The 24,203-nt window shown below is 32.3% G+C and overlaps 1 protein-coding gene across 4 annotated transcripts in view; it reads right to left on the bottom strand.

The window, feature by feature from the left end:
* The window catches only part of LOC128878797 (uncharacterized), a 128,523-nt gene that overhangs the window by 1,787 nt on the left and 102,533 nt on the right, over positions 1 to 24,203 (bottom strand). For 3 of the 4 annotated variants that reach the window (XM_054127334.1, XM_054127333.1, XM_054127330.1), the window contains 4 exons: positions 11,980 to 12,082; positions 1,189 to 1,224; positions 636 to 891; positions 73 to 253 (listed from right to left, as the gene is read on the bottom strand). In XM_054127334.1, coding sequence (XP_053983309.1) covers positions 73 to 253; positions 636 to 891; positions 1,189 to 1,224; positions 11,980 to 12,067 — 561 coding nt within the window. In that variant the 5' untranslated portion in view covers positions 12,068 to 12,082. Of the gene's footprint in view, positions 1 to 72; positions 254 to 635; positions 892 to 1,188; positions 1,225 to 11,979; positions 12,083 to 14,977; positions 15,332 to 24,203 lie in introns of those variants that run through there. The other variant, XM_054127331.1, reaches the window with a different exon arrangement.

Raw genomic sequence — 24,203 nt, 5'->3', positions numbered from 1 at the left:
ATAATGATAAATTAACAAGCAATAATCTGTAATTAATATTAATATTCTGTAATTAATGTAGCTGGCGCTTACCAGAAATTTGAACAGTTCTACGTTCTGTGGTTTGCTGCCTTGTTCATCGTCTCCATTATTCGATATCAATAATATTCCTGGTATTTCTTTTCGCTCGTCGTTAATATTTCCTATAATATCTTGCATATCTTTAATGTTTCTCTTTTTGCCTTGATCTGTATCGTCATTGTTATTTTGATCCCTGAAGAAGTGCCAAAGTAAAGTTATCATAATTATCAAATAGATAAAAATTTAAGAATATAGATAGTGAGTGAAACAAAATTGGTTAATTTTTTAAATGAAAGTATCATGATATGACATCAATCAACCTGACTAATGATAGTACATTAAGGGAATAAATACTACTTTTGTCAAAGTTTATAAATAATTCACTTGGCAATGTAAAGTTATCATAATTATCAAATAGATAAAAATTTAGTAATGTACATATTGAGTGAAACAAAACTGATTAATTTTTTAAATAAAAGCATCATGATATATCAATCAACCTGACTATTACATTAAGGGAATAAATACTATTTCTGTCAAAGTTTATAAATAATTCACTTACAGATACAACTTACCTGATTGGTTCATCATTGATCATATGTGCGTTCAGTTCATTCTCTTCCCAATGCTGCGGTAGGTGCGTTTTCACTTTGAAAGGTCTGTCCCATCTTCCTCTGTACTTGTTGGACGTCAAAGGTCGAGCGATCAGCCGTGACAACACCCATTGTTCCTTCGGAAACGAAGGTACCTCTTGCTGTAGGTCGCTCATCGTTTTCGATGTAACGAAATACGCGTTGTTGGCATTATGTCCTCCGCTGCGTTTACCATGACCTGCAACGATGGTAATAGTACTATGAAATTTGTTTCTGTCACTGGGTGAGCAAACTGGTTCAATTATGGAAAATAATTCCTCGCTGGCAAGTGCTTATAATCTATTAATTATAGAAAGACTAGAAGAAAATTTTAAATAATTAATACAAGTAGTTACTTCAATTTCAGTTAAGATATTTGACATAACAGGAATATCTGGATTAAAATAATGGTTAAATTGTTAAGAAGTGATATATTTTGAAAAATTTGTGTCATGTATTATGGCCGTAGCGGTTTAAAGAGGAATGGAAGACGTACCTCCCCAACATGAATGCCCATAACTCAGACACGAACCTGAAACAAGAAATAATTCATGGTATTTAATATATAATAGTCAAATAAAGAAATAATTACATGTTGTTAGATATTGTAGATTAAGTGAGATGTTGGTTAGATATCGAATGGTTTAATTGTAACAATATTACTCTGATCAGCTTTGTTATTTATATTTTTTATTGTATAGAACAATTGCATAAGTTAGTATTCAATAATAATATATTTATTTTCTATATTATTTTGTATTATTATTCTAGATTTTTCTGTATATTAATAATATTTATTTATTATTATTATTTAATATTATTTATTCTTTTGAAGTGGATAACATTTGCAAACATATATGAAAATATAACATTCGTTATGTATAGACTGCGAATCTTTATGCAAAATAAAATCTTCGCGAACGTGTCTACAAAAATTGAACCTAAATAGGAATTTATTTTATTCTGCAAGTATTATAACATGAACTTTACTTTCAATCTTTTTTATATTCTTCCATATTGTTTGCATTTTGTATAACATTATTATGTATTATCTGCTTTAATTAGTCCTAAGTAATTCGAACATAGTAAAATTGAAAAATAAATACTACTATACCTATAACACTGATTCTGATTCCATCTTAAGTAGAAACGTCGAACAATAGTCAGACACGCTCGGCATAGATTATGTTATAGGGGTCCCAAAATAAATTTTTGATAAATTTTAAACTACTACTATCTGCTTTAATTAGTCCTAACTAATTGGAACATAGTAAAATTGAAAAATAAATAGTAATATACCTACAGCAATTTAGCAATGCTTACTGATTCCATCTTAAGTAGAAACGTCGAACAACAGTCCGACACGCTCGACATAGATTATATTTATTATTGGCGCCATAATAAATTTTAAACTATTAGTATCTGCTTTCATTAGCCCCAACTAATTGGAACATAATAAAATTGAAAAATAAATACTACTATACCTATAACAATTTAGCAATGCTTACTGATTCCAATTTAAGTAGAAACGTTTAACAATAGTCAGCCACGCTCGTGATAAATTATGTTCAGTTGTAGGATCCCAAATAAATTTTAACTAAGTAAGACATAGTAAAATTGAAAAATAAATAGTACTATACCTACAACAATTCAGTAATGCCTACTGATTCCATCTTAAGTAGAAACGTCGAACAATAGTCAGACACCCTCGCCATAGATTGTATTCGCTTATAGATGCCCCAATAAATTTTGAAAATTGATGTTCCCCAAAGCAAAGTCTCTTATCAAAAAATGTTATCTTTTATTTTCTATTTTTTATCACACATAGAATTAGTCTATTCGCGAAACGCAGTGAAGTAGATATAACAAACATAATTTTTAATGAAAAGACAATACGAAAGATTACAGATAGAAATATAAATTGAAAAGCAACAGGAAGTGAATTAAAAAAATAGACACGCGAAGACACGTTTGTGGAATTCTGACGTGCTATGCCTATATCTCCCAATTTTTACGCTGAAAGAAAAACCTAAGGTGGGCGAGCGAATCTCATTAGGGTTCTTTAAATTATACTTCGAACAATACGCGTGCGGGCACTTTCACGGCGAACTAGCTTAATTAAAAAACTCAACAGCTTGCCGAAGTGCCTCGTATGCGGAAATGAAAAGTTTCATGAACTTCATTCGGCTGCGTGCATGACGTAACACGCAGGAACGAGCGTTTTATCATCAATTGACTTTTTTATGCTATTATTATATGTGTTAGACGACGTAAATTGCGCTTGAATCAATTTTAGAAATTGAAATGAATTTTAGAAATTGAAAGCAAGCAAAGTTGGAATTTATTTAAGTCGAAAAATATGTTATTGCTTAAATAAATATTGTTTTCTACTACATTGGTGGCAAACAAAATTAACGTATACGACACTCTAATTGAATGATTCTTGGTGTTTTTATTAGAGTGTTTAATTGTTGTAAAAAACACGTGAAATATATATGAATGACAATTTTAATAAATCAAATTTGACTTGATAGAAAATGTAACAAAATATCGATGACAATGTGAAACTAAAAATGCATATTTTAAGCTTGATTTACATACAAATTATTATGTTTCGTCAAAGAGTTGATTACTTGGTTTGTAATATTTTTAACAAGGTATTCCAAGTTTAATGCTTGCATAATAATAATGTAAATAAAAATTAGACAATCTTCCTGTACCTTGAAATCAAGAATTTTTAAATATATTCCAAAATATTTATATCACACGAAAACATGATTGCTCAAAGTCGCTGCCTTTACTGTATGTGCTTCTTTATAGTTATCTTTTCTATGTGAAAGATAGAGTAGACGTGTCCAATGATTTCCATGAAAACATGAGAGATGCAGTTGCAGAGTAACCAAACACAATGACGGAGATGACCCATCACAGTAACCAAACAGCATGATGGAAATGACCGTCCACAATCTTGAGCGACTATAACTTTCACTTATAATTCATGTGCATGTGTTTTAACAAATTTCAGTATGTAAATGTCAGCTTCAAGAATTACAAACTGCAATATATACACGTTTGTCGTGTAGTAAAAATATTATTTTTAACCGAATTTGAAAAAAGAGGAGGTGTTTTAATTCAACATGTATTTTTTTTTTTAATAATTATAGTTGGCACTGTATCTTCATGAGAGCAATATCGAGAAATTGGAAAAGGTTAATCAATGAAAATGAATTTAAACACGACCTGAATCGCACACTTTTTAATTTCATAAAAATTTGGTTGGTTTTTGAAAAGGAGGTTGAATTTTCTATAATTGAAAGTAGTCAATCTCAGATTTTTGGTAATAGGAGAAGCCTTACTAATTTAATAACAGTACTAAAAAACACAGAAATAAATGAAAATTGATTTTCAAATTTTACAGTCAAGATCGATTTTGCAAGCCTCTACTCAATAACACATTTGAAATTCACAAAAATTTTGTAGGATCTCGAAAAGGAGTCGAATTTTAAATAATCAAAAGCAGTCAATTTCTGTCTTTTAATAATAATAAAATAATTTTTTGGAAAAAAAATTTAACCGACTTCGAAAAAGTTACAGTGAAAAGTATGAAATAATTTCTAGTTAATATATATGAATACGCACTAGTTCTAGATATAATTACGTCAAAGTATGGGAAAATGCAGTGAAAATTCTGAAATAATTTCTATTTAAACTGCATTGTTATTCACCATCGTTTGATGAATTTGGTTAAATTATTAAATACATAGGATGCAACGGGATTCATTCCGATTGGTTAAGCCATCTCGGCGTAATCGGTGCACAGACATTAAAAAAAAAAGTATACATGTCGAATTGAGTAACCTCCTCCTTTTCGAAGTCGGTTAAAAAATACCTTGTCAGTTGTAGTAATGGTAGTACTAAAATACTCAGAAATAAATAAAAATTTATTTTCAAATTTCACAGTCAATGATACCTACAGCAATTCAGTAATGCATACTGATTCCATCTTAAGTAGAAACGTCGAACAATAGTCAGACACATTCGCCATAGATTATGTTACAGGGGCCCTAATACATTTTAAACTACTACTATCTGCTTTAATTAGTCCCAACTAATTGGAACATAGTAAAATTGAAAAATAAATACTACTATACCTACAACAATTTAGCAATGCTTACTAATTCCATCTTAAGTAGAAACGTCGAACAATAGTTAAACACGCTCGGCATAGATTATGTTATAGGGGTCCCAATAAATTTTAAACTACTACTATCTGCTTTAATTAGTCCCAGCTAATTGGAACATAATAAAATTGAAAAATAAATAGTACTCTACCTATAGCACAAGATTGATTTTGCAAGCCTCTACTTAATAACACATTTGAAATTCACAAATATTTGGTAGAATCTCAAAAAGGAGTCGAATTTTGAATAATCAAGAGCAGGCAATCAAAAGTCTATAGAAATAAATAAAAATTGATTTTTAAATTTCAGAATCAGGATGAATTTTGCAAGCTTTTAAACAAATCTATTACCTACGTGCTTCATCAGTGAAAGCGTTGGCAAATGCTAGACTAATACCCTCTACTCAATAACACTTCGATACACCTAAATTACATGTCAATGAAGCCTTAATGAAATGAGATCCCTATTAAATGGGCATGATAGATGGAATATTAAACGCTGTAGGTTCAAATGACATAGCCGTAGTCCGTATGAGCGTGCATGGGAAGGACGTACGAGGAAACATCCATTTTCATATCTAGTTCCATCTCGACTGTGTGACAAAGGCGACAATTGGCTTTCCGATTTCAGTGTTTTGCAAGCACCATCGCTTTCTCAGTGTTTTTCCAGGAAGGTGCATCGAAGACGCACGCGAAAACTTCTTTTTGTCCTGTCAACGGCGTCCAATTGACGCGTGTGCTTTTGTCGCATACAAATTGACGTGAAATACGAGCTTGCGATTCAGCCATTACTGACTGAATTCAAAGTGTGGAAGCATATATTATATATTTTTTATCCGTAATAATATAATATTTGTTTGGAGGAATTTACAAACATGTTTAATGAGGTCATTCGTTGTAATGTAAGGTGAGAGGTTTTCCTTCTTTTTAATGAGTAAGACCACCAATTGAAGACTTAATATTACTGTTATTAAAATGAATAAAATATCCCTAGCATTCAACTTTACTTCTGTGATAATATTAGGTTGTTACAAAATTTTTTTTCGCGACTTGCACTCATTGTCAGTTGTATTGTGTGTCAGTGTTTATATAAATAGACAATCCTATCTCTTATAAGTAGTTGATGTTATAACAGTAATAGAGCAAAATGAATCGTACAGAATTCATTAATGTAATATATATATATATATATATTACTTCATAAAATCATACATATTACGTATCTTAAACAATTATTCATTTATTAGAATTATATTAAGTACTTGTGACACATACTTTAAGTTCATAAATAAATATAGATAATCAATCTTAAATATGTATAATTAAATAAATACTAAATAAAAATAAATAATTAAAATTAATTACTAAAATACCTCACCAATCAAATACTAACAAAGCTTATTGGATTGGCGGATATTTAAATAATAATATACATAAAATATTGTGTACTATTTATTATATTAATACAACGAATACAACGAAAGAAACTTTCGGGACAACCTAATAACACAGTAACTATTTTTATCAAGCTATAAGTTGTTCATTTCCTCGCAAATCTGGTATCGCCTATCCGTTTTAAGAGCTCCCGCTGAAAACTGAAACTGATGGGACAACAAAACCTCAGTTTTCAAGGATTAGCTGCAACAGGTTACCACCACCGAACTCCAGGAACGCGTGGAGTTGTTAATCTTATACGCCGTAAACGGAGATTTTGTGTATACAATTACAATTTAACGCGCCCGATGGAAACCGGGATCGCTAGACCACGGATGATCCCATTAATGAAGTTCTAGGAACCTCGTTATTATTGCTCGTGTTAGTCTTTCTAAAGCTGCCCTTTCTATTATACACGCCCCCGTTTATTAACAATTTCTCGACCAGCCTTTTAATTAAGAATAACAATTTTGGAAATTGTGTTAAGCCAGTGTGTAAATATTTGGACTCTATCGCGTGATCTTTCAGGTCTAAAAATAGATTATTTGTGGTAACCCGTTTTATGATAGAATTAAACGATTAACAAAGTTCTAATTAACCCTTTGAAAGTCAATATATATATTAGAATTCAGTGAAAATTCAGTGAATGAAATGAAGTCAAGAGCCCTGCATAAAGTAGGTGAAGATTTTTTAAATTCGGAGGTGATAGTTTTAATTCTACCTCAAAGTTTCAGATTGTTATTCCAGTGTTCTTTGAGAAGATACTATTCAGGAACATGGAGAGCATTAATTGTTTGTTAAAGGCAGTCATCGGACATTTGTGTAATTTATACACTACAATCAAAACTTAGCGGACAAATTTTTAAACGGTTTAAAAACATGGAAGTTTTCAACCGATTGGAATTAAACTCCGCGAGGAGTAGTTTTGCAGTGTCCTCTGGGCGTGTGTAAAGTTACATGAGCGAGGGTTGATGCGAAGGGGTTAATTCAGCGCTCTAAAGGGGAGGGTGTAGAAAAACGCCTCTTTGAAACAGGCCAGGGATGACGGAAGGAGTTGTAAAATACAAAAAACCTTTGGGGCGACTCTCCTTGATGCCCTTTACAAAATGCACCCTTTGAAATCCCTCTCGGACCAACGCATCCCCCACAACCTCCCACCCCCTCTAAAATCCACAATTTTTGGACGACGGTCTCGATTTTGAATTCAATGCATTCTCTGGACTCCCCTGATCTAGAAAATGCCATCACCCATACCGTGCTCCCCATAGGCGTCCTTTGGGGGGGTGGAACAGCGTGCAAATTTTCAACCCCCTTCGTAAAAAAACACTTCCACGCATCGGAGGGCGATGAAATTCACTATGTTTGTTCTCGATACGTTAAGGATGAATGCCGAAAAGGTGCCGTTTCGAAAACTGCCCCCGGAGCTGAAGGGAGGGGGGCAGAGGCAGGGGTGGTCCACCCTCAAGTGTAAGGGTTGGAACGTTGTTTCGTTGCATGGATCATATGTCCAACAGTCCAGGGCATCGGGCTGACACAATTTTGATGTCTTTTTCCCGCGTAAATAGCAATAAAATACGAAAATGTCTTTTTTGGGGGAAAACCCACCCCAACTTCAGGCCCATCTGCAGCGTGAATGAGCAACCCCACGTCAACGCCGTTCATGGTACCAGATGCACGAATGCTTTATTAACAGGTCCCCAAAAATTCAGATTTTTTCAATCATGCTTTCGTTGTCAAATCGGAGCAGATTTGAAAGAGTAGTTAAGTGTCACTTACTAAGTGAGCCGGCATTCACAAGCGTTAAAGCTTCACCCTGCAGATGTACCTGAAGTTGGAAGCAAGTTTAAAAAAAAAATCGACATTTTCGTATTTTATTGCTATTCACGCTGGAAAAAGACATCAAAACTGTGTCAGCCCGATGCCCTGGACTGTTGGACATGTGATCCATGTAACGAAACAACGTTCCAACCCTTACACTTGAAGGTGAACCACCCCTACCTCTGCCCCCCCTCCCTTCAGCTCCGGGGGCAGTTTTCGAAACGGGACCTTTTCGGCATTCATCCTTAACGTATCGAGAACAAACATAGTGAATTTCATCGCCTTCTGATGCGTGGAAGTGTTTTTTTACGAAGGGGGTTGAAAATTTGCAAGCTGTTCCACCCCCCCAAAGGGCGCCTATGGGGAGCACGGTATATGCGATGGCATTTTCTGGATCAGGGGAGTCCAGAGAATGAATTGACTCCAAAATCGAGACCGTCGTCCAAAAATTGTGGATTTTAGAGGGGGTGGGAGGTTGTGGGGGGTGCGTTTGTCCGAGAGGGATTTCAAAGGGTGCATTTTGTAAAGGGCATCAAGGAGAGTCGCCCCAAAGGTTTTTTGTATTTTTCAACCCCTTCACCCCCTGTTTCAAAGAGGCGTTTTTCTACACCCTCCCCTTGCAACCCTCGCCCATGCAATTTTACACGCGCCCAGAGGACACTACAAAACTACTCCTCACGGAGTTTAATTCCAATCGGTTGAAAACTTCCATGTTTTTGAACCGTTTAAAAATTTGTTCGCTAAGTTTTGATCGTTAGTGTATATTTGCACTATTCTTGAGAAACAAATAGACAATATACAGGTTTTGTTCCAACAATGTTGGAGGTCCTTGAAAGAGGTGGTTCGGGAGGTGATTTGAAACAACTTTTTCCTTAGCAAAAATGTTGTGCAAGGCTTCGTTAAGGACATATTAACAGAAAACCTCGACCAATCAGAGCGCGAGTATAGCGATGGAGCGGTCGCAGCAACGTAGCCTATGCGCTATAGATAGCCACAGTAGCATAGTCTATGCGCTAGTCAGTCACAGTAGCGTAGGCTATGCTGTAAACAGCCACAGTAGCGTAGTCTACGTCCTAGTCAGTTACAGTATAATAGTCTACGCGCTAGACAGCCACAGTAGCGTAGGCTACGCGCTATTGACAGCCACAGTAGAATAAGCTACGCTATAGACAGCCACAGTAGAATAGTCTACGCGCTAGTCAGCCATAGTAGTATAGTCTACGCACTAGACAGCTACAGTAGCGTAGGCTACGCGCTATAAACAGCCGCGCTCTGATTGGTCGAGGTTTTCTGCTAATATCTCCTTAACGAAGCCTCGGACAACTTTTTCGCTAAGGAAAAAGTTGTTCCAAATCACTCTCCGAATCACCCCTCTTAAGAGCCTCCAACATTTGCGTAAAACCCTGTATATATTTTCAAGGATTTAATAAATTCAATTAATATCCTGGATGCACATAATTACCAAAGCCAACTCTTCATTCTTTTCTTCGTGAAAACATATTTTCTCTCAAAACAGATAAAATTATATACAAACTGCGAAGTATAAAAAAAATTCTGACATTCTCTATAAGTTGAAAAAAAATTGATTTGTCGAATTTAAAAATTTCATCCGCAAGAAATTCTTTTAAGTAATTTGTTCAGTATGTTTCGATATTGAAATTTAATTATTAACGATGAGCATTATTATGGTATACGTTTTCACTGTACTTGAAATTAAAGATAGGAGCGGAGAATGGTTGCTGTGATTAAGAAACAAAATTTAATAGTTATAAACGCACAGATCGTTCTTTCCTCATATAATCCCACGTTTAGGTAAATTTCGCTAAACTTCGGTAATCTATGAGGCGCTTAATAAGTTTATATCCAGGGAAAGGCGAAGCCGCAATTTTAGTGCACGTAATTACCTTCCATTCGGAAGTAGGAATAATTGCGGAAGTCTTTTTCATATTTGTTTACATTTCGACATAACGCAGGGCGTCGTTCTTCTCTGGGCACAAAGCCGACGGCCATAATTGAAATCAACCGAACCAGTAAGCGTCTCCTTGTTGGTAAAATTACTGTTCTCGTTGCGACTTACATATTTATTGGCTAAGTAAATTTTCCACAAATTATGTAAATGTAAAGAAGAATATATAATTTACTTAAACTAGAAAGTTAATTTCTTCATTATCCATAAATACGAATCCAAACACGACCTCAATCGAACCATTTGTAATTTGACAACATTAGAAGATTTACAAAAAAAAATTAATGTATAGATAGTTTTGTAATGTACATTAAAAAATGATTTGTAGATAGTGGACTCATTTTCTTCAAGCAAATCTTCTCCATTCGTCATTAACAATTTCACAAAGATAATCTAGAGCACATAAAAATGTTAATTTTCACTATTGAATAATTTCTTCCATTTATCTTTCTCCTCAGAAAATTCAACGATACGCGATTGAAAATGTAACGTATCGAGATACGATTGTTATTTCTCGTGAAATATTACCAAGAAGTAGGAAGTAAAAGCATGGGTCATGTTTTAGAGACAATCGTATCTGCTTTCCTCTCGCGAAGGATAAAAATTGTCCGTTCCTTTCTAACTTTCGTAATTCGTTTTTATAAAAGTTCGAAAACACGTGCACGGGAAGAGTCAGTGCAACATTTTCCACCGTCGTTTACACCCAGGAAGCCAAAGTGTAATGAAAGTCTATATTTCGCAACCACCGTGGACATTAATCCTTAATTACCAGCTATATCGAAAGTTAACGTTTCTTGTTGGGAAGATATAACGGGTTTATTTAATTTGAGAACGAGATACAGCGGACATATTTACTACCTCTTAATTTTTAATTCTAAAGATCAGTTCAACGGATTATTCATTTATAAAGGTGCCAAGAAATATGTTGCAAATAGGTAGTTTAATTATATTTATTTTAAGTATGGAATATATAGGGCTGGAATAATTTTATATTAATGAGAAGTCATTGCATAATAATTCTGTCTTGATAAGAGCAATATTATTTTATAAATTAACATTATTTGCACAAAAATACATTGCAAAATTTCACTTTATTTCTTATTACTTGTTTTATATGAATGATATATATAAGAACAAATGCGTCATCGCATAAAAAAAACAAAGAAATTGCATAATAATTTTGTCTTTAAAACGAACAATATTATTTTATATATTTGCATTATATTGCACAAAAATGCAGTGCAAAATTTCAATTTATTTCTTATTATCTAATTTATATAAATGAATTATATAAGAACAAATGTGTCATCGCGTAACAAAAATACAAAGAAATTGCATAACAATTTTGCCTCGAAAACAAACAATATTATTTTATATATTAGTATTATATTGCACAAAAATGCATTGGAAAATTTCAATTTATTTCTTATCACCAGGTTTATATAAATGAAATATATAAATCCATTAATTAGACCCAGGCGCGTCATCGCGTCAAAAATTAATGAACTCGTTAATCTCGCAATTATAACTTTTCGAGTGCGTTGATGTCCGAATGTAGACGCGAGTATGTCCGTACATTAAACAAGGAGTATATACAATTTACTTAAACTAGAAAGTTAATTTCTTTATTATTTATAAATCCGAATCCAAACACGACTTCAATCGAACCATTTGTAATTTTACAACAGTAGAAGATTTACATTAAAAAATTAAAGGTATGTAGATAGTTTTAATGAACATTAAAAAATAATTTGTCTGTATCCGTGTCAGTGGTACTAGCAATCAACCCTTTGCGCTCGTATGTCAAGTGAGACTCGACAAAAATGTGTTGAACAACAAAGGGTTGGGAGACAAGTGAAGTTAAGGACAATTAAAATTTGTATACATACCAGCTGCGCAGCCAGCGAAGCAGAAGAGTATCATGAAAGACCAAGTGCGTATGTAAATCGTCACTGAGGTTTCCGAAGTGTTCGCCATGTGACCAGTCGCGTTCTGCGTCAACATTAAACAAATTTATAAAATGATTTATTAATTTCGCAATGAGAGCATATGTATGACATATTTAATAATACTAAACAAAGAAATACGATAAAATGTCGATGAATTTTCCATGTAAGTAAATTTTAATATTCCTGTATGTTTTTTTTTTTAATTATTGATATCACCGGCTGATTTAATAAATAGAAAATAAAAGAGACAGTTATCGTTGACCGAACAATTTATAACGTAGACGCTATATAAAATGTGCTTTTACGATGTGCAAAGATGTAAAAGGTATGACGGCTTCGGTTAGCTTCGATATATTAATTTCCGGTTCGCTGTATTTTTTCCATGAAAAGTAAACTTTAATAAAACCAATACCTGACCTATTTGTATCAAAATTATCAAATGTTACTAAATTCGTAATGGAAAGTGCAAAGTTTATACTATTATTTCTTTTTTTTAAATTGCTCTCATGTCAGAATTAATTCTATCCTAATTAAGTATTTTTTAATATAATATAGAGTGGTCAGCATCAATTTTGAATAACAGTAATTTGTTATTCAATTATCAATTTTAATTTCTATCTGCCACATATGCAACACTAGTCTACACTTCTTAAATATCAAATAAATAAAACACGAAGTTATCATCTATATTAAATAAATGAATTGCATTAATTCTAGTCATCATTATTGTTTTTTATTAATTGCTTTCATGTCAAAATTAATTCACTGCTAAGCAAGTATTTTTTAATATAATATCGAGTGGTTAGCATTAATTTTGAATAACAATAATTTCCCACCTGTCAAAAGAGCATGTGAGAAAAAGTTTCAAACTAAATTTTTAATAATAACTAAATTAAATCTTTAGTATCATATTTCTTTTTTTCTCAAAATGATATCAGTTTGTAAATTTACCCTTGCATCTCGTGGAACGAGGAGAAAATGTAACACGCGTAAAGCTAGCTTTTGCTTGATTAAAGTTTATTAAAAGCAATGGACAACACCGTAACGTGTAATAACTTCGTCAAATTTTATCAAATCGTTCAAAATTTATTCAATGTTTAGGCGAATACTGAACATTAAAATAAAGATTACGTAATTATGCAATTTGTGCATCGCTGTCATAATCATTATTATATTTAATACATCAAGTCCAAAGAAATGACTCGCGTACAAGACTGTGTTTCTTCAGTTTAATTTCGCGAAAATAATATGAAAAAATATACGCTTCCATTTCTAATAAATGCATTTCCTACAGAAGCTACTCAAGAAGGCATGCTCAATTCTAGTACAAACATTTTCACACTCTCCTCGAATTACATCTCGTTTCATCTTTTAAGTTGCTTTTCCTTTCAAGCTTTCATTTTGAAAGGAAGAAGAATTCAGCACAGATATGAAAGAGGAGTTGGACTGGCCATAATTTCCATACTAGAAGGATCAGGTAATGTATGTCTCGAAACAGTTGTACCAGATGTAAAAGAATAAAAAACGACAGTCAGAAAAAAAGTTTAGATATTAAAATTTGACAGGTTGAAAATTATTGTTATTCAAAATTGATGCTAATCAGTGTATATATTATATTGAAAAATACTTGATTAGCAGAGAATTAATTTTGACATGAAAGCAATCTTTAAAAAAGAAATAATGATGACTGGAATTAATGCAATTCATTTTTTTAATATACATGATAACTTCGTGTGTTATTCATTTGATATTTAAAAAGTGTACACTAGTGTTGCATATGTATCATTCAGATCATTCGACTCTTTTGCTTAATTCACAGACTATATTAAATAAAATTAAAATGGCACACTCCATATGCATAATACTCATTGTTCAACTTCGGATCGTTCCACTAGTCGACGATATGACACGGTCCCATCGAGTTCAAATAACTTTTGAAAAATACACGATGAAACGAATTTTGATGTCACGTGAAGTTGACGTTTTTGGAGTCGTGTCAGTTTTCTTGCGGGACTGCCATACGTGACAGGTAACAATCGACGTAAAAAATGAAAGAAACGATGTACAAATATAAATATAATATTTACAAATAAAAATATTCACCTTTGACGAAAATAAATTTAATAACCACAAACTTTTGCTGGTATAGGGTAAATAAAATGTTAAATTTTGGAGGAAAAATCGAAAGAGAATACAAATGTAAGACTTTATAATGGTCTTCGATTTTTAAGGGGAAACGATACAGTCAAATTGTTTAGAAACAAAATTATCAGTTGGAAATAAAATTCCAATAGTTCTCACTATTTCTTACAAAAAAATTCTATAGTATTTACAAGTATTTACAAACTACGAACACAGTCATAAATAAACAGTCATAGTCAACACAGTCATAGAAAAAGTTAAAATTGAATGTGATAAAGGGGTACCACAGGATAATAAGCTGGAAAATGAAGTAATATTTGAACATTTCTTCTGAAGACTGATATGTAATGCCCAATTTTTTTAGATTAATCTTTTTCTGATAAAATTTATACTATACTAAAACACACTTATACAATAACATTCATGTACATGGAGAAAGCATGACATTAATAATAAAGTTACTATAATTCCGAGATAATTAATCAAATTACCATAATTTAAATGTGTCAAATTCTACAAATTATTTTGACTTTCAGCTAAATAAAAAAGATATTATACCGAGTGTCACAATGCTAATCTTCGCTAAGAACAAATGGAACGTTTCCTGAAGATCTACTTATACGAAAAAATGAAGTATAAATTCAACACTGGTTTTAATTTAACGCATGTGGGCTCAGATAACAGGTAAACATCGAAGAAAATTACACACCAGGCTTGAAAAAAAATGTTTCCAAAGGCTACTTCATTTACCAGCCCGGTCACCCCGTCACAACCCCTCGGTGCGTTTATTATTCACCTTTCGGATACGTGGAAGGAAGATCGAGGACGACGACAGAGAAATTTACGTGGAAGTAACAGGTCCTGTTGCACGGGTTCACCAATTCGAAATTCCACGCTCCGGCTGCGGAGGATCTCGATCGAAGGGCTCGACGAGTAAACTCGAAGGCGTCGGGACGCGGGTCGGGTGCTTTTATAGACACGTCTGGTATATGGTGGAGCATGGTGGTGCATGGTGGGGCTGGTGATCCGCGCGCCTTCGAAGCGCGCACCTGCGTTGGTGGATAAGGGCTGTTCTAGCCCGCGAAATCCGAGAACGCCTCTGCATGTTCTTACCCAATTGCTCATTTGCGTTTACCAATTTTATCCACTCCTGTTTCAATGGAAAATGTTCATTTGGAACTTTTGAAGCGCATCGTGAAATCTGTTTTAATATTCTACATTTCCAAAAGTAGTTTTTCAAATGTAAAGTAAGTTTTAACATCCTCACATTCTGATATCATCATACAATTTTCTGGAATTCTATTTTGATGGAAAATACTGTTTTGGAATTTTTTAAGGGCATCGTGAAATTTGCTTTATTATTCTTCATTTCCAAAAATAGTCTTTAAAGTATAAAGTAAGCTTCGACATCCTTACATTTTGACATCCTAATACAATTTTCTGGAATTCTATTTTGATGGATAATATTGTATTGGAATTTTTGAAGGGCATTGGCACATTTTTTTTTAAATATTCTGTACTTTTAAAAGTAGTTTTCAAAGTGTAAAGTAAGCTTTGACATCCTTACATTTTGACATCCTAATACAATTTTCTGCACTTCTATTTTGACGGAGAATATTGTTTTGGTATTTTTGAAGGCGATCGTGATATATTTGTTATATTCTTTGCTTTCAAAAAGTGTCTTTAAAGTGCAAAGTAAGCTTTGACATCCTTACATTTCGAACATCCTTACACAATTTTCTGGAATTCTATTTTATAATAGAAAATAGTGTTTTGGAATTTTTGAAGAGCATCGTGATATATGTTTAAATATTATTTATTTACACACTTACACAATTCTCTGGAATCCCATTATGATGAAAAATATTGTTTTGGAATTTTTGAAGAGCATCATGATATATGTTTAAATATTATTTACTTTTAAAAACTGCCCTTAAAATATAAAGTAAGCTTTGACATCCTTGCTTTTGTAATTGACTTCAACTTTAATGTTCCCAATTTTGTATAAGTGATCTCAAGCTCATGACTCCTAATAATGCGAATCATTTCAACTTCAGTATTTTCACTTTCTGAAATTATTTCAACTGTATCGTCCTATTTCAAGAATAAAAATATAAAACTGAACGAACTTCAATGTAAATATTCAAGCTAAATTAAATAAAAATAGTAATTTCATTAGACTGTATTGTCAAACTTTCTTTAGGAACTATAATGGTCCTCTTATTAAACACTTACGTTGATTTATCAAATACTTTAGTCTCAAGAAACCCAAAAACCCTCGTTAATTAAATAAGTAAATTAATTATACTTAGAAAACCTACGTTAAATGAATCGAAAGAAAATTGAAGCTAATAAATACTCATATTCTTCAGTATAAACAATGTGTAATAATAATTATTATTTCCTAAACCTTCTACCCTACAAATATTATACTATGAATTTTACTTTCAACGTTTTTTTATATTACCACATACTGTGAGCATTTTGTAGTTTCTTGCACAATCATATTTCCTATAAATGCATAAAAATCCGCAGTCTAGCGATTATTCTTCGCTAATATAACCTTAACTAAGTACGAGAAACTGCAGCATTTCGAGTAATCACGGTCGTGGTCATCGGATGAATTTTTCAAACTTTTACAGTTGATCATCTACCTATTGTAAATATAATGGTTTTTTCTATAAGCAGATTTATGGATTCCCGATGGGATCGAGGGTCGCCTCCATTAGCCAGTAGTATTGTAGTAATGGATGACACAGGAAACCGCTGCTTCCAATAAACTTGATTTCATTCCAAATTTATTTCCAACGTCATTAAATCTACGATACCCTTATCAGAATTTCAATCAAAATTACAAGAAATCTACTTTAATCTCTCCACGAGGAAAAGTGGAGAAATAGAAAAAGTTCAATCAGTTTTCAAAATTTATTGTTCACTTTTCCCTGCTTTTGTTTTCTTTCTGAGAATAAGAGTCAGTCGATTATTTTTTTTAAATTCTCGGAATCCTCGGTTCCGCAATTTTCTGCGATAATGTACATTTGCTATCCTATTTTCAAACAGCGGAAAACCTTGCGATTGTGCCGAGGAGTATGCCCTTCGTGCCCTTCTCTTATGTTTAACGATTTCGCTAGTGCGCCACGAGACACTGCATACATCCTGAATCGATCAGACAAAGGTATACTGGAATAAAAGTCATCATTAGTTTGGATTTCCTACGTGCAGCATCCTACAGAAGGAGATGGTCTCCATTATGAAGACGGTTGAAGAGGTAAAATGAAATAAAGAAATTCCTATAAACATCATGTCTTAAGTATACTTAAGAGAAATAAAGGAGACTATCAAAGAAGCAATCGAAGGTATCGAAGTCTAACCTTGATAAATTTACATGTAAAGATTTACGAAAACTGACGAATATTTGTGTAAATTTTTAATCAAAGTGAAATAATACTGTTTTGGAATTTTTTAAGGGCCTCGTAATATATTTTTTAAATATTCCTTGCTTTTGAAAAAATGTCTTCATAGTGTAAAGTAAGCTTTGACAACCTTACATTTTGACATCCTTACACAATCTTCTGGAATTCTATTTTAATGAACAAGATTGTTTTGAAATTTTTGAAGGGTATAATGAAATTTGTTTTAATATTCTTCATTTCCAAAAGTAGTCCTTAAAGTGTAAAATAAGCGTTGACATCCTTACATTTTGACATCATTACACAATTTTCTGGAATTCTATTTTGATAGAAAATATTGTTCTGGAATTTTTGAAGGGCATTAGCACATTTTTTTTTAAATATTCCGTACTTTCAAAAAGTGTCTTTAAAGTGTAAAGTAAGCTTTGACATCTTTACATTTTGGCATCCTTACACAATTTTCTGGAATCCTATTTTAATGGAAAATATTGTTTTGGAATTTTTGAAGATCTACGTGAAAGTTTTAATATTCTTAATTTCCAAAAATAGTCTTTATAATGTGAAGTAAGCTTTGACATCCCTACCTTTTGACATCCTAATACAATTTTCTGCACTTCTATTTTGACGGAGAATATTGTTTTGGTATTTTTGAAAGGGATCATGATATGTTTAATATTCTGTACTTTCAAAAAGTGTCTTTAAAATATAAAGACAGCTGTGACATCCTTGCTTTTGTAATTGACTTCAATTTTAATGTTCCTAATTTTGTACAAATGATCGCAAGTTCATGACTCCTAATGATGCGAATGATTTCAACTATCAGTATTTTCACTTTCTGAAATTGTTCAATTATTCAATTGTTCAATAGTCTTTTTATGAAAGCACTCAAATTACTGATGATTACGAATAATCACAGTTGAACATTTTTCTGTAATTGACATTCCTATTATCGAAGTTTTAAATGTCTCGAAATAAAACTCTGACAACGATAATTTATTACATTCATTAAAACTGGAGATGTAAACATTTGTGTTACTTTTTAATCAATTGCATACGTTCCCTTATTATTCACTATCTTACATTCGTTTTCTTAGTCCAAAGAGGTAAAATTAAAAATAAAATTATCGAGAATTTGTTATTTTTCACTAACGTTTTTAAAGTATATTTTTATTCAAAGCCAAAAGATTGTCAGAAATCTGAAACTAGAAAAATGTTTAAATCAGTATTTACTATTAACGAAATATGGTTCTATTTTTCATTAAATAGAAAGTAAGAAATAAAATAAAATGTTGTTGGTTCGTTCTGAGTGGTTTCTAAAAAGGGAAAAAAATATTTGGTCCTCAGGCAGCCATAAACTGAAATCAATTTATCAGAATCGATAGAGGACGTCGTTTCGGCGAATTCTATTATGCTCTTCAGGTCGAACCTTAAATAATATAAAATCAGGTAATAACAGAGGAATATTTGAAAGAAAGAAGAAGATTACGAGCAACGTACACTTACAATAAAATATTGAACTATTAATGTATGACAACATGAAATAAATTTCATTTGTATTTCATTTTTTTACTAAGAATGATATCAGCCGTAATTGAAGTAAAGAATTCAAACAAAATCAGAGCAAATTGCATCTCTCAATTTCTTCAAGCTCTTCTTCAACGTTCGTTTTCAAATACCCTTTATTTTGCAGAATGTCACTTATCCTTCAAACGTAAGCGCGCACACGTTCTCATAAAAGTATATAGATATTTTAAAAATATTCAAGGCTGACACTTGAAATCGAAGGACAGTGCATTTAAAATTATTTACTAAACACTGATTTTGTACTTAATTTTGACGTTACTGCACTTATAACATTGATTGAAGGAGTATTAATAAATGCATCACTGAATTGATATGAATTATTAATTTTCTATACTGACTAGTACTACACATTAACTAGCACAGATAAATATTTTTAAAATATTCAAGGCTACTGACACTTGCAATCGAAAAACAATATTTTTAAAATTATTTACTAAACACTGATTTTGTAATAAATTTTGACGTTATTGCACTCACAACATTGATATAAAGAGTATCAATAAATACATCACCGAATTAGTATAACTCATAAATTTGCAATACTAAAGAGTCAGTACTGTACACTAAATAGCACAGATTACGTGCAAAACAAATCAGTTTTACTTTGAAGTCAATTCTAAAAAGCCCCTGCTTGTTAGCGAATGAAGTAGAAACAGAGAGCAATGGTCAGACACGTTTCCTGTTTACGCGCGCTTGCGTTTGATCATAACTAATTATTTCCACTCGCGTTAGGCAGCATCGACGTGGGTCTGATATTAACAGTACTTCATCGAACTAATTAGACCCAATTAATCCAGATAATACCGCAGCATCGTTATTGAATAAAATCTCTGACACATTACTATTTGGTCGTAATAACCACGGCCACCGAATTTTCGAAATTAATTCTCTCGAAAATGAAGTCCCGTATGAAAAAAACGTTTGCACGAGAATCATTCTCTATTTGAGCTCTACTGTGCGTCGCGAGTTCTGCTCCACCCGATGTATGTTAAAGTGGATGTACCCCGAAAATAAATGATTCGTGGACTCATGTTACTTAGGACATTTTTCTTAATTTTCAGATTAAATATTTTTCAAGAAGAAAACCCAGACCTAACCCAGAAGACACTTGAAGACTATTCCTCACGAACTTTCACCGAAATCGGTTGAAAACTCTCATAATTATGAGCATTTAAAAAAGTATGCCGCTAATTTTGTCCAGTAGTTTAGTTGAATGAGAAATATTTGCAAAATGTGATTGGTAAATTTGTATTGGTTTATTGATAATTTATTGCGTGGAAGTGTTCACCTTGGAATACTTGAAAATAAGGTTATGTCGTTAAATAAGTTCCTTGTTTCAGCACCCGAAATTTAATTACGAGGCTTTACGAAATTTACTTCCTGGATTTCATAATAGCTCTGCAAACTATTTCGAACTTGGTTATTAGGTTTGAGTATGAAGAGTAACGTATGCTAGAGCTGCTAGGTTTCTTGCTCTAGCTTTTTAATGTTTATAAGAAGTGACAGATTCGATGTTACCATTATCATATATTTAAAATTTGAGAATTGAGAAAGAAATTATGGCACGAGGAATAAAAATAATCTAACTTTATCTATAAAATTAAATCTGTTAACAAAATTGTATGTCTCAGTAACTAAATAGATTTCCAATCCTTAAGTTTAGTATTTCTGATATTTATTATCAACAATTATCATATATTTAACATTTGAGAATTAAGAAAGAAGTCTGATTATGGCACGAGGGATAAGAATAATCTAACTTTATCTATAAAATTAAATCTGTCAACAAAATTGTGAGTCTTAACATCTAAATAAATTTCCAATCCTCAACTTTAATATTTCTGATATTTATTATCAATATTAACAATTTGCTTTTCGAGATATAAATCGCGTATTTTGAAAGTGGAATTAACAACAATAACAATTTAATATGTATTTACTCGTTAAATATTTTGATTTGAAAATAAATTTACCGATTCCATTTTCAAAACAGATGACACGTCGTACTTAAATTTCTTTATTTCCGGAGTGACGCGTGTAATAATTTATAATATTTGGAGCAAACTTTTACCAACGCACACCGATATATAATTTAAATTTTAAGTATCTTAATTATATATTTAATTAATTTGAATTTAATTATATTTTGAAACCTCGGAATCCTATAACCTAACGAAAATTTAACAAAGTGAAGCTTTTTTTCCGTGTGACTCTTAATTGGGACTCAGCTTACTACTTGTGGGAACGTGGTTTTATGGAACACTGTGTATAATACGAAAACAAAGTAAAAAAGAATTATGGATATTTGAATGAGAGGAAAGGGAAAGTGAATGTGTGTTTTTGTTTAAGGAATATAAACAATTCTTGAGGTTCTTAATTTCTTGGTTAAACAGTGTCAATGTTATTAAAATTGTATTGTAAAAAATTGGTCGCAAAATCGAGTTTTAAATAATGCTCTTTTTTTGGATTAATTTGTTTTCAATGAAATTCAATAGAATTGTAGTTTAACATTTATATAAGCGTCAGATGAATAACATCGTCGTTATAACTTTGAGATTATAATTAATAATGTTACTGTAATTTAAGTTGTGAAACGTGGTTTCGCGGAGCACTGTGTATAAGAAGAAAAAAAAAGTAAACAAGAATTATGGATATTTGAATGAGAGGAAAGAGAAAGTGAAAGTGTCTTTTTGTTTAAGGAATATAAATAACTCTTGTCGCTCTTAATTTCTTGGTTAAACAGTCAACGTTATTAAAGTGGTGTCGTAAAAAATTGGTCGCAAAATCGGGTTTTAAATCACGCTGGGTTTTAATATGTGAGACGCCTACTGGCAACGCTAATTATAATTTCTTGCTTAGACGTTAACCAGCTCTGTCAGAAGGTGTCATAAATATTGGACATTATCTCATCTCAATTTTCGTTGTCGATGAAAATTTCGTGGATATTATCCCCGTAACAATTATATCGCATAATTATCACTGTTCCATCATTTTCCCTTTAATTTTATTTCAGACGCAATTTACGCACCATATTTCGATAAATAATGTATAATAAATTCGATCGATGATTCCGTTAATTAAGCTTGTAAATAATAGCGATAATTGCCATGAGCCATGATCGCAATTACTTGCGGTAATTATTTCGTTTAAAGAAATTTAGCAACGAGGGTTTTCGACCCACGCGCGCGATCTTAAGTAGTCACGGAGATTCTTAGTCAGACCACAAGACGTAAGATTGCGTATTTGCGCACCTGGATCCTATTATTATATTTTAAGCCAATATCGTTACACGTAGATCGCAATTTCTGTGCGTTAATCTTCTTACTTTAATCGGAGCATTATGATGACGTTTAGTACGAAAGAGAAGAAAACATCTGAATAATATTAAAGTAAATGAAAAAGTAAATAAAAAAGAAAATAAGTGTATCGTATAATTAGTATTTTATTAATTTTGCATGTAACTGTTTGCACGTAGAATATTCTCGTTATCCATGCATATGGGCATGGATGTGAAACTTTCAATTTAATTTGTTCTTTTATTTACAAATCAAATTGGAAATTTTAAGCGAGACTATAATGCAAATATCATAAAACAATTACGAATGAAATTTTCAATATCCGCCAATGATAATAATAAAAACGCCAATACGTTTAATTGAGAGAACAATTTTATATCGTTAATACATTCTGCGATAACAAATATAACGATTGTAACGAAGAAGACTGTGCGTCAGGGTTTGATTCAATAAAATATGGTGTTACATACGTTCTGCTTTATTTGGCGACGCGTTACGCGAGATCATGGCTCGAGCAACAAGTAGCACCTGTCTGAAGACTCTTGGAAAAGCTAACGGATCGTTGATGAAGCTGTTGAATAATTTGTGTGTACTAATATCAGGGCTATTCGAATAATCGAATAATCGAATATCTTGGTAATGACGTCACAATGTATTAAAATTTTTTTATAAAAAATTCGAATACCCCAAAATCAATTCGATTCACTTAGTTAAATCTTACAATAAACAAATGTTTGTATTAAAATGTAATCTACTTAAAAAAGAAAGACATTAAAAAGACTTAAACAATATTTTTAAATTCTCTAATGACAAAATTGTATCCAATAACTACAAATCTAATATTATAGTTCAATTACACTATTAATGCAATTACTATAGAAACATAGAATCACGTCAAATTTAAAATACAGCTGGATTTCTACGTATTATGTTTCTTACTGTCTTCATTATTCGACTGGTCCGAATTATCCGTAATTTTTAACTGACTCTAATATTTTCACATGAAATACACGATTAAAACCTTCAATTACAAAGTCACACGTTCTCGTATAAAATAATATATTTCTCGATTCGCCTGGATTATAATTATCATAGGTTAATTTGTTACATCTGGATAGCAGAGAAATTCAGATAAAACTGCTGGCTCTAATTAATGCGTTACTACAGCAAAACTTCAAGTGTATAAAGTTTCCATAGCTGCTTCACAAATTAAAAATTTAGCGCGAAAATTCAGGCTAACCATGAGATACTCTCATCATGCGAAAAGCGCTGTCAACAACGTTTTATCGCAGGACACGGGCTCGAGAGAGATTCATGGTAGTCGTAAACCCTAAGTCATCAGAAGAAGGAAAAGCGGCAGCTTTGGCCTTTGTCCTCAATTACTTCACCAACGCTTGAGCAACGCAATAACGACTATCCTCCTAGAGTGTCATTTAGCCTCGATGTAACATCAGAATTATCCAGAGATCGAACCAAATAAAATAAATATCGATACGTGAAAATTTATTGCAGTTACTGAGAAAGCAATCCATATGTGTTCAGTTTGATTTGACCGCCGCGATGTGCGTCGTAGACTATCGTCTTTTGTTCCTTACTCTACGCACATCCTCGCGACGTTCCTTTAGGTTAGTGCACATCACGAGCTGTTACCACTAACATGTGCTCAATATATATATGTATGTATTCATATACAGGGTGTCCCAAAACTCGGGGAGGAGCCGGCAATGGGGGG

Source organism: Hylaeus volcanicus, chromosome 6 (assembly GCF_026283585.1).
Source record: "Hylaeus volcanicus isolate JK05 chromosome 6, UHH_iyHylVolc1.0_haploid, whole genome shotgun sequence".
Lineage (NCBI taxonomy): Eukaryota > Metazoa > Arthropoda > Insecta > Hymenoptera > Colletidae > Hylaeus > Hylaeus volcanicus.
The sequence above is the reverse complement of the archived record's forward strand: the minus strand, read 5'-3'. Positions and strand labels throughout refer to the sequence as shown.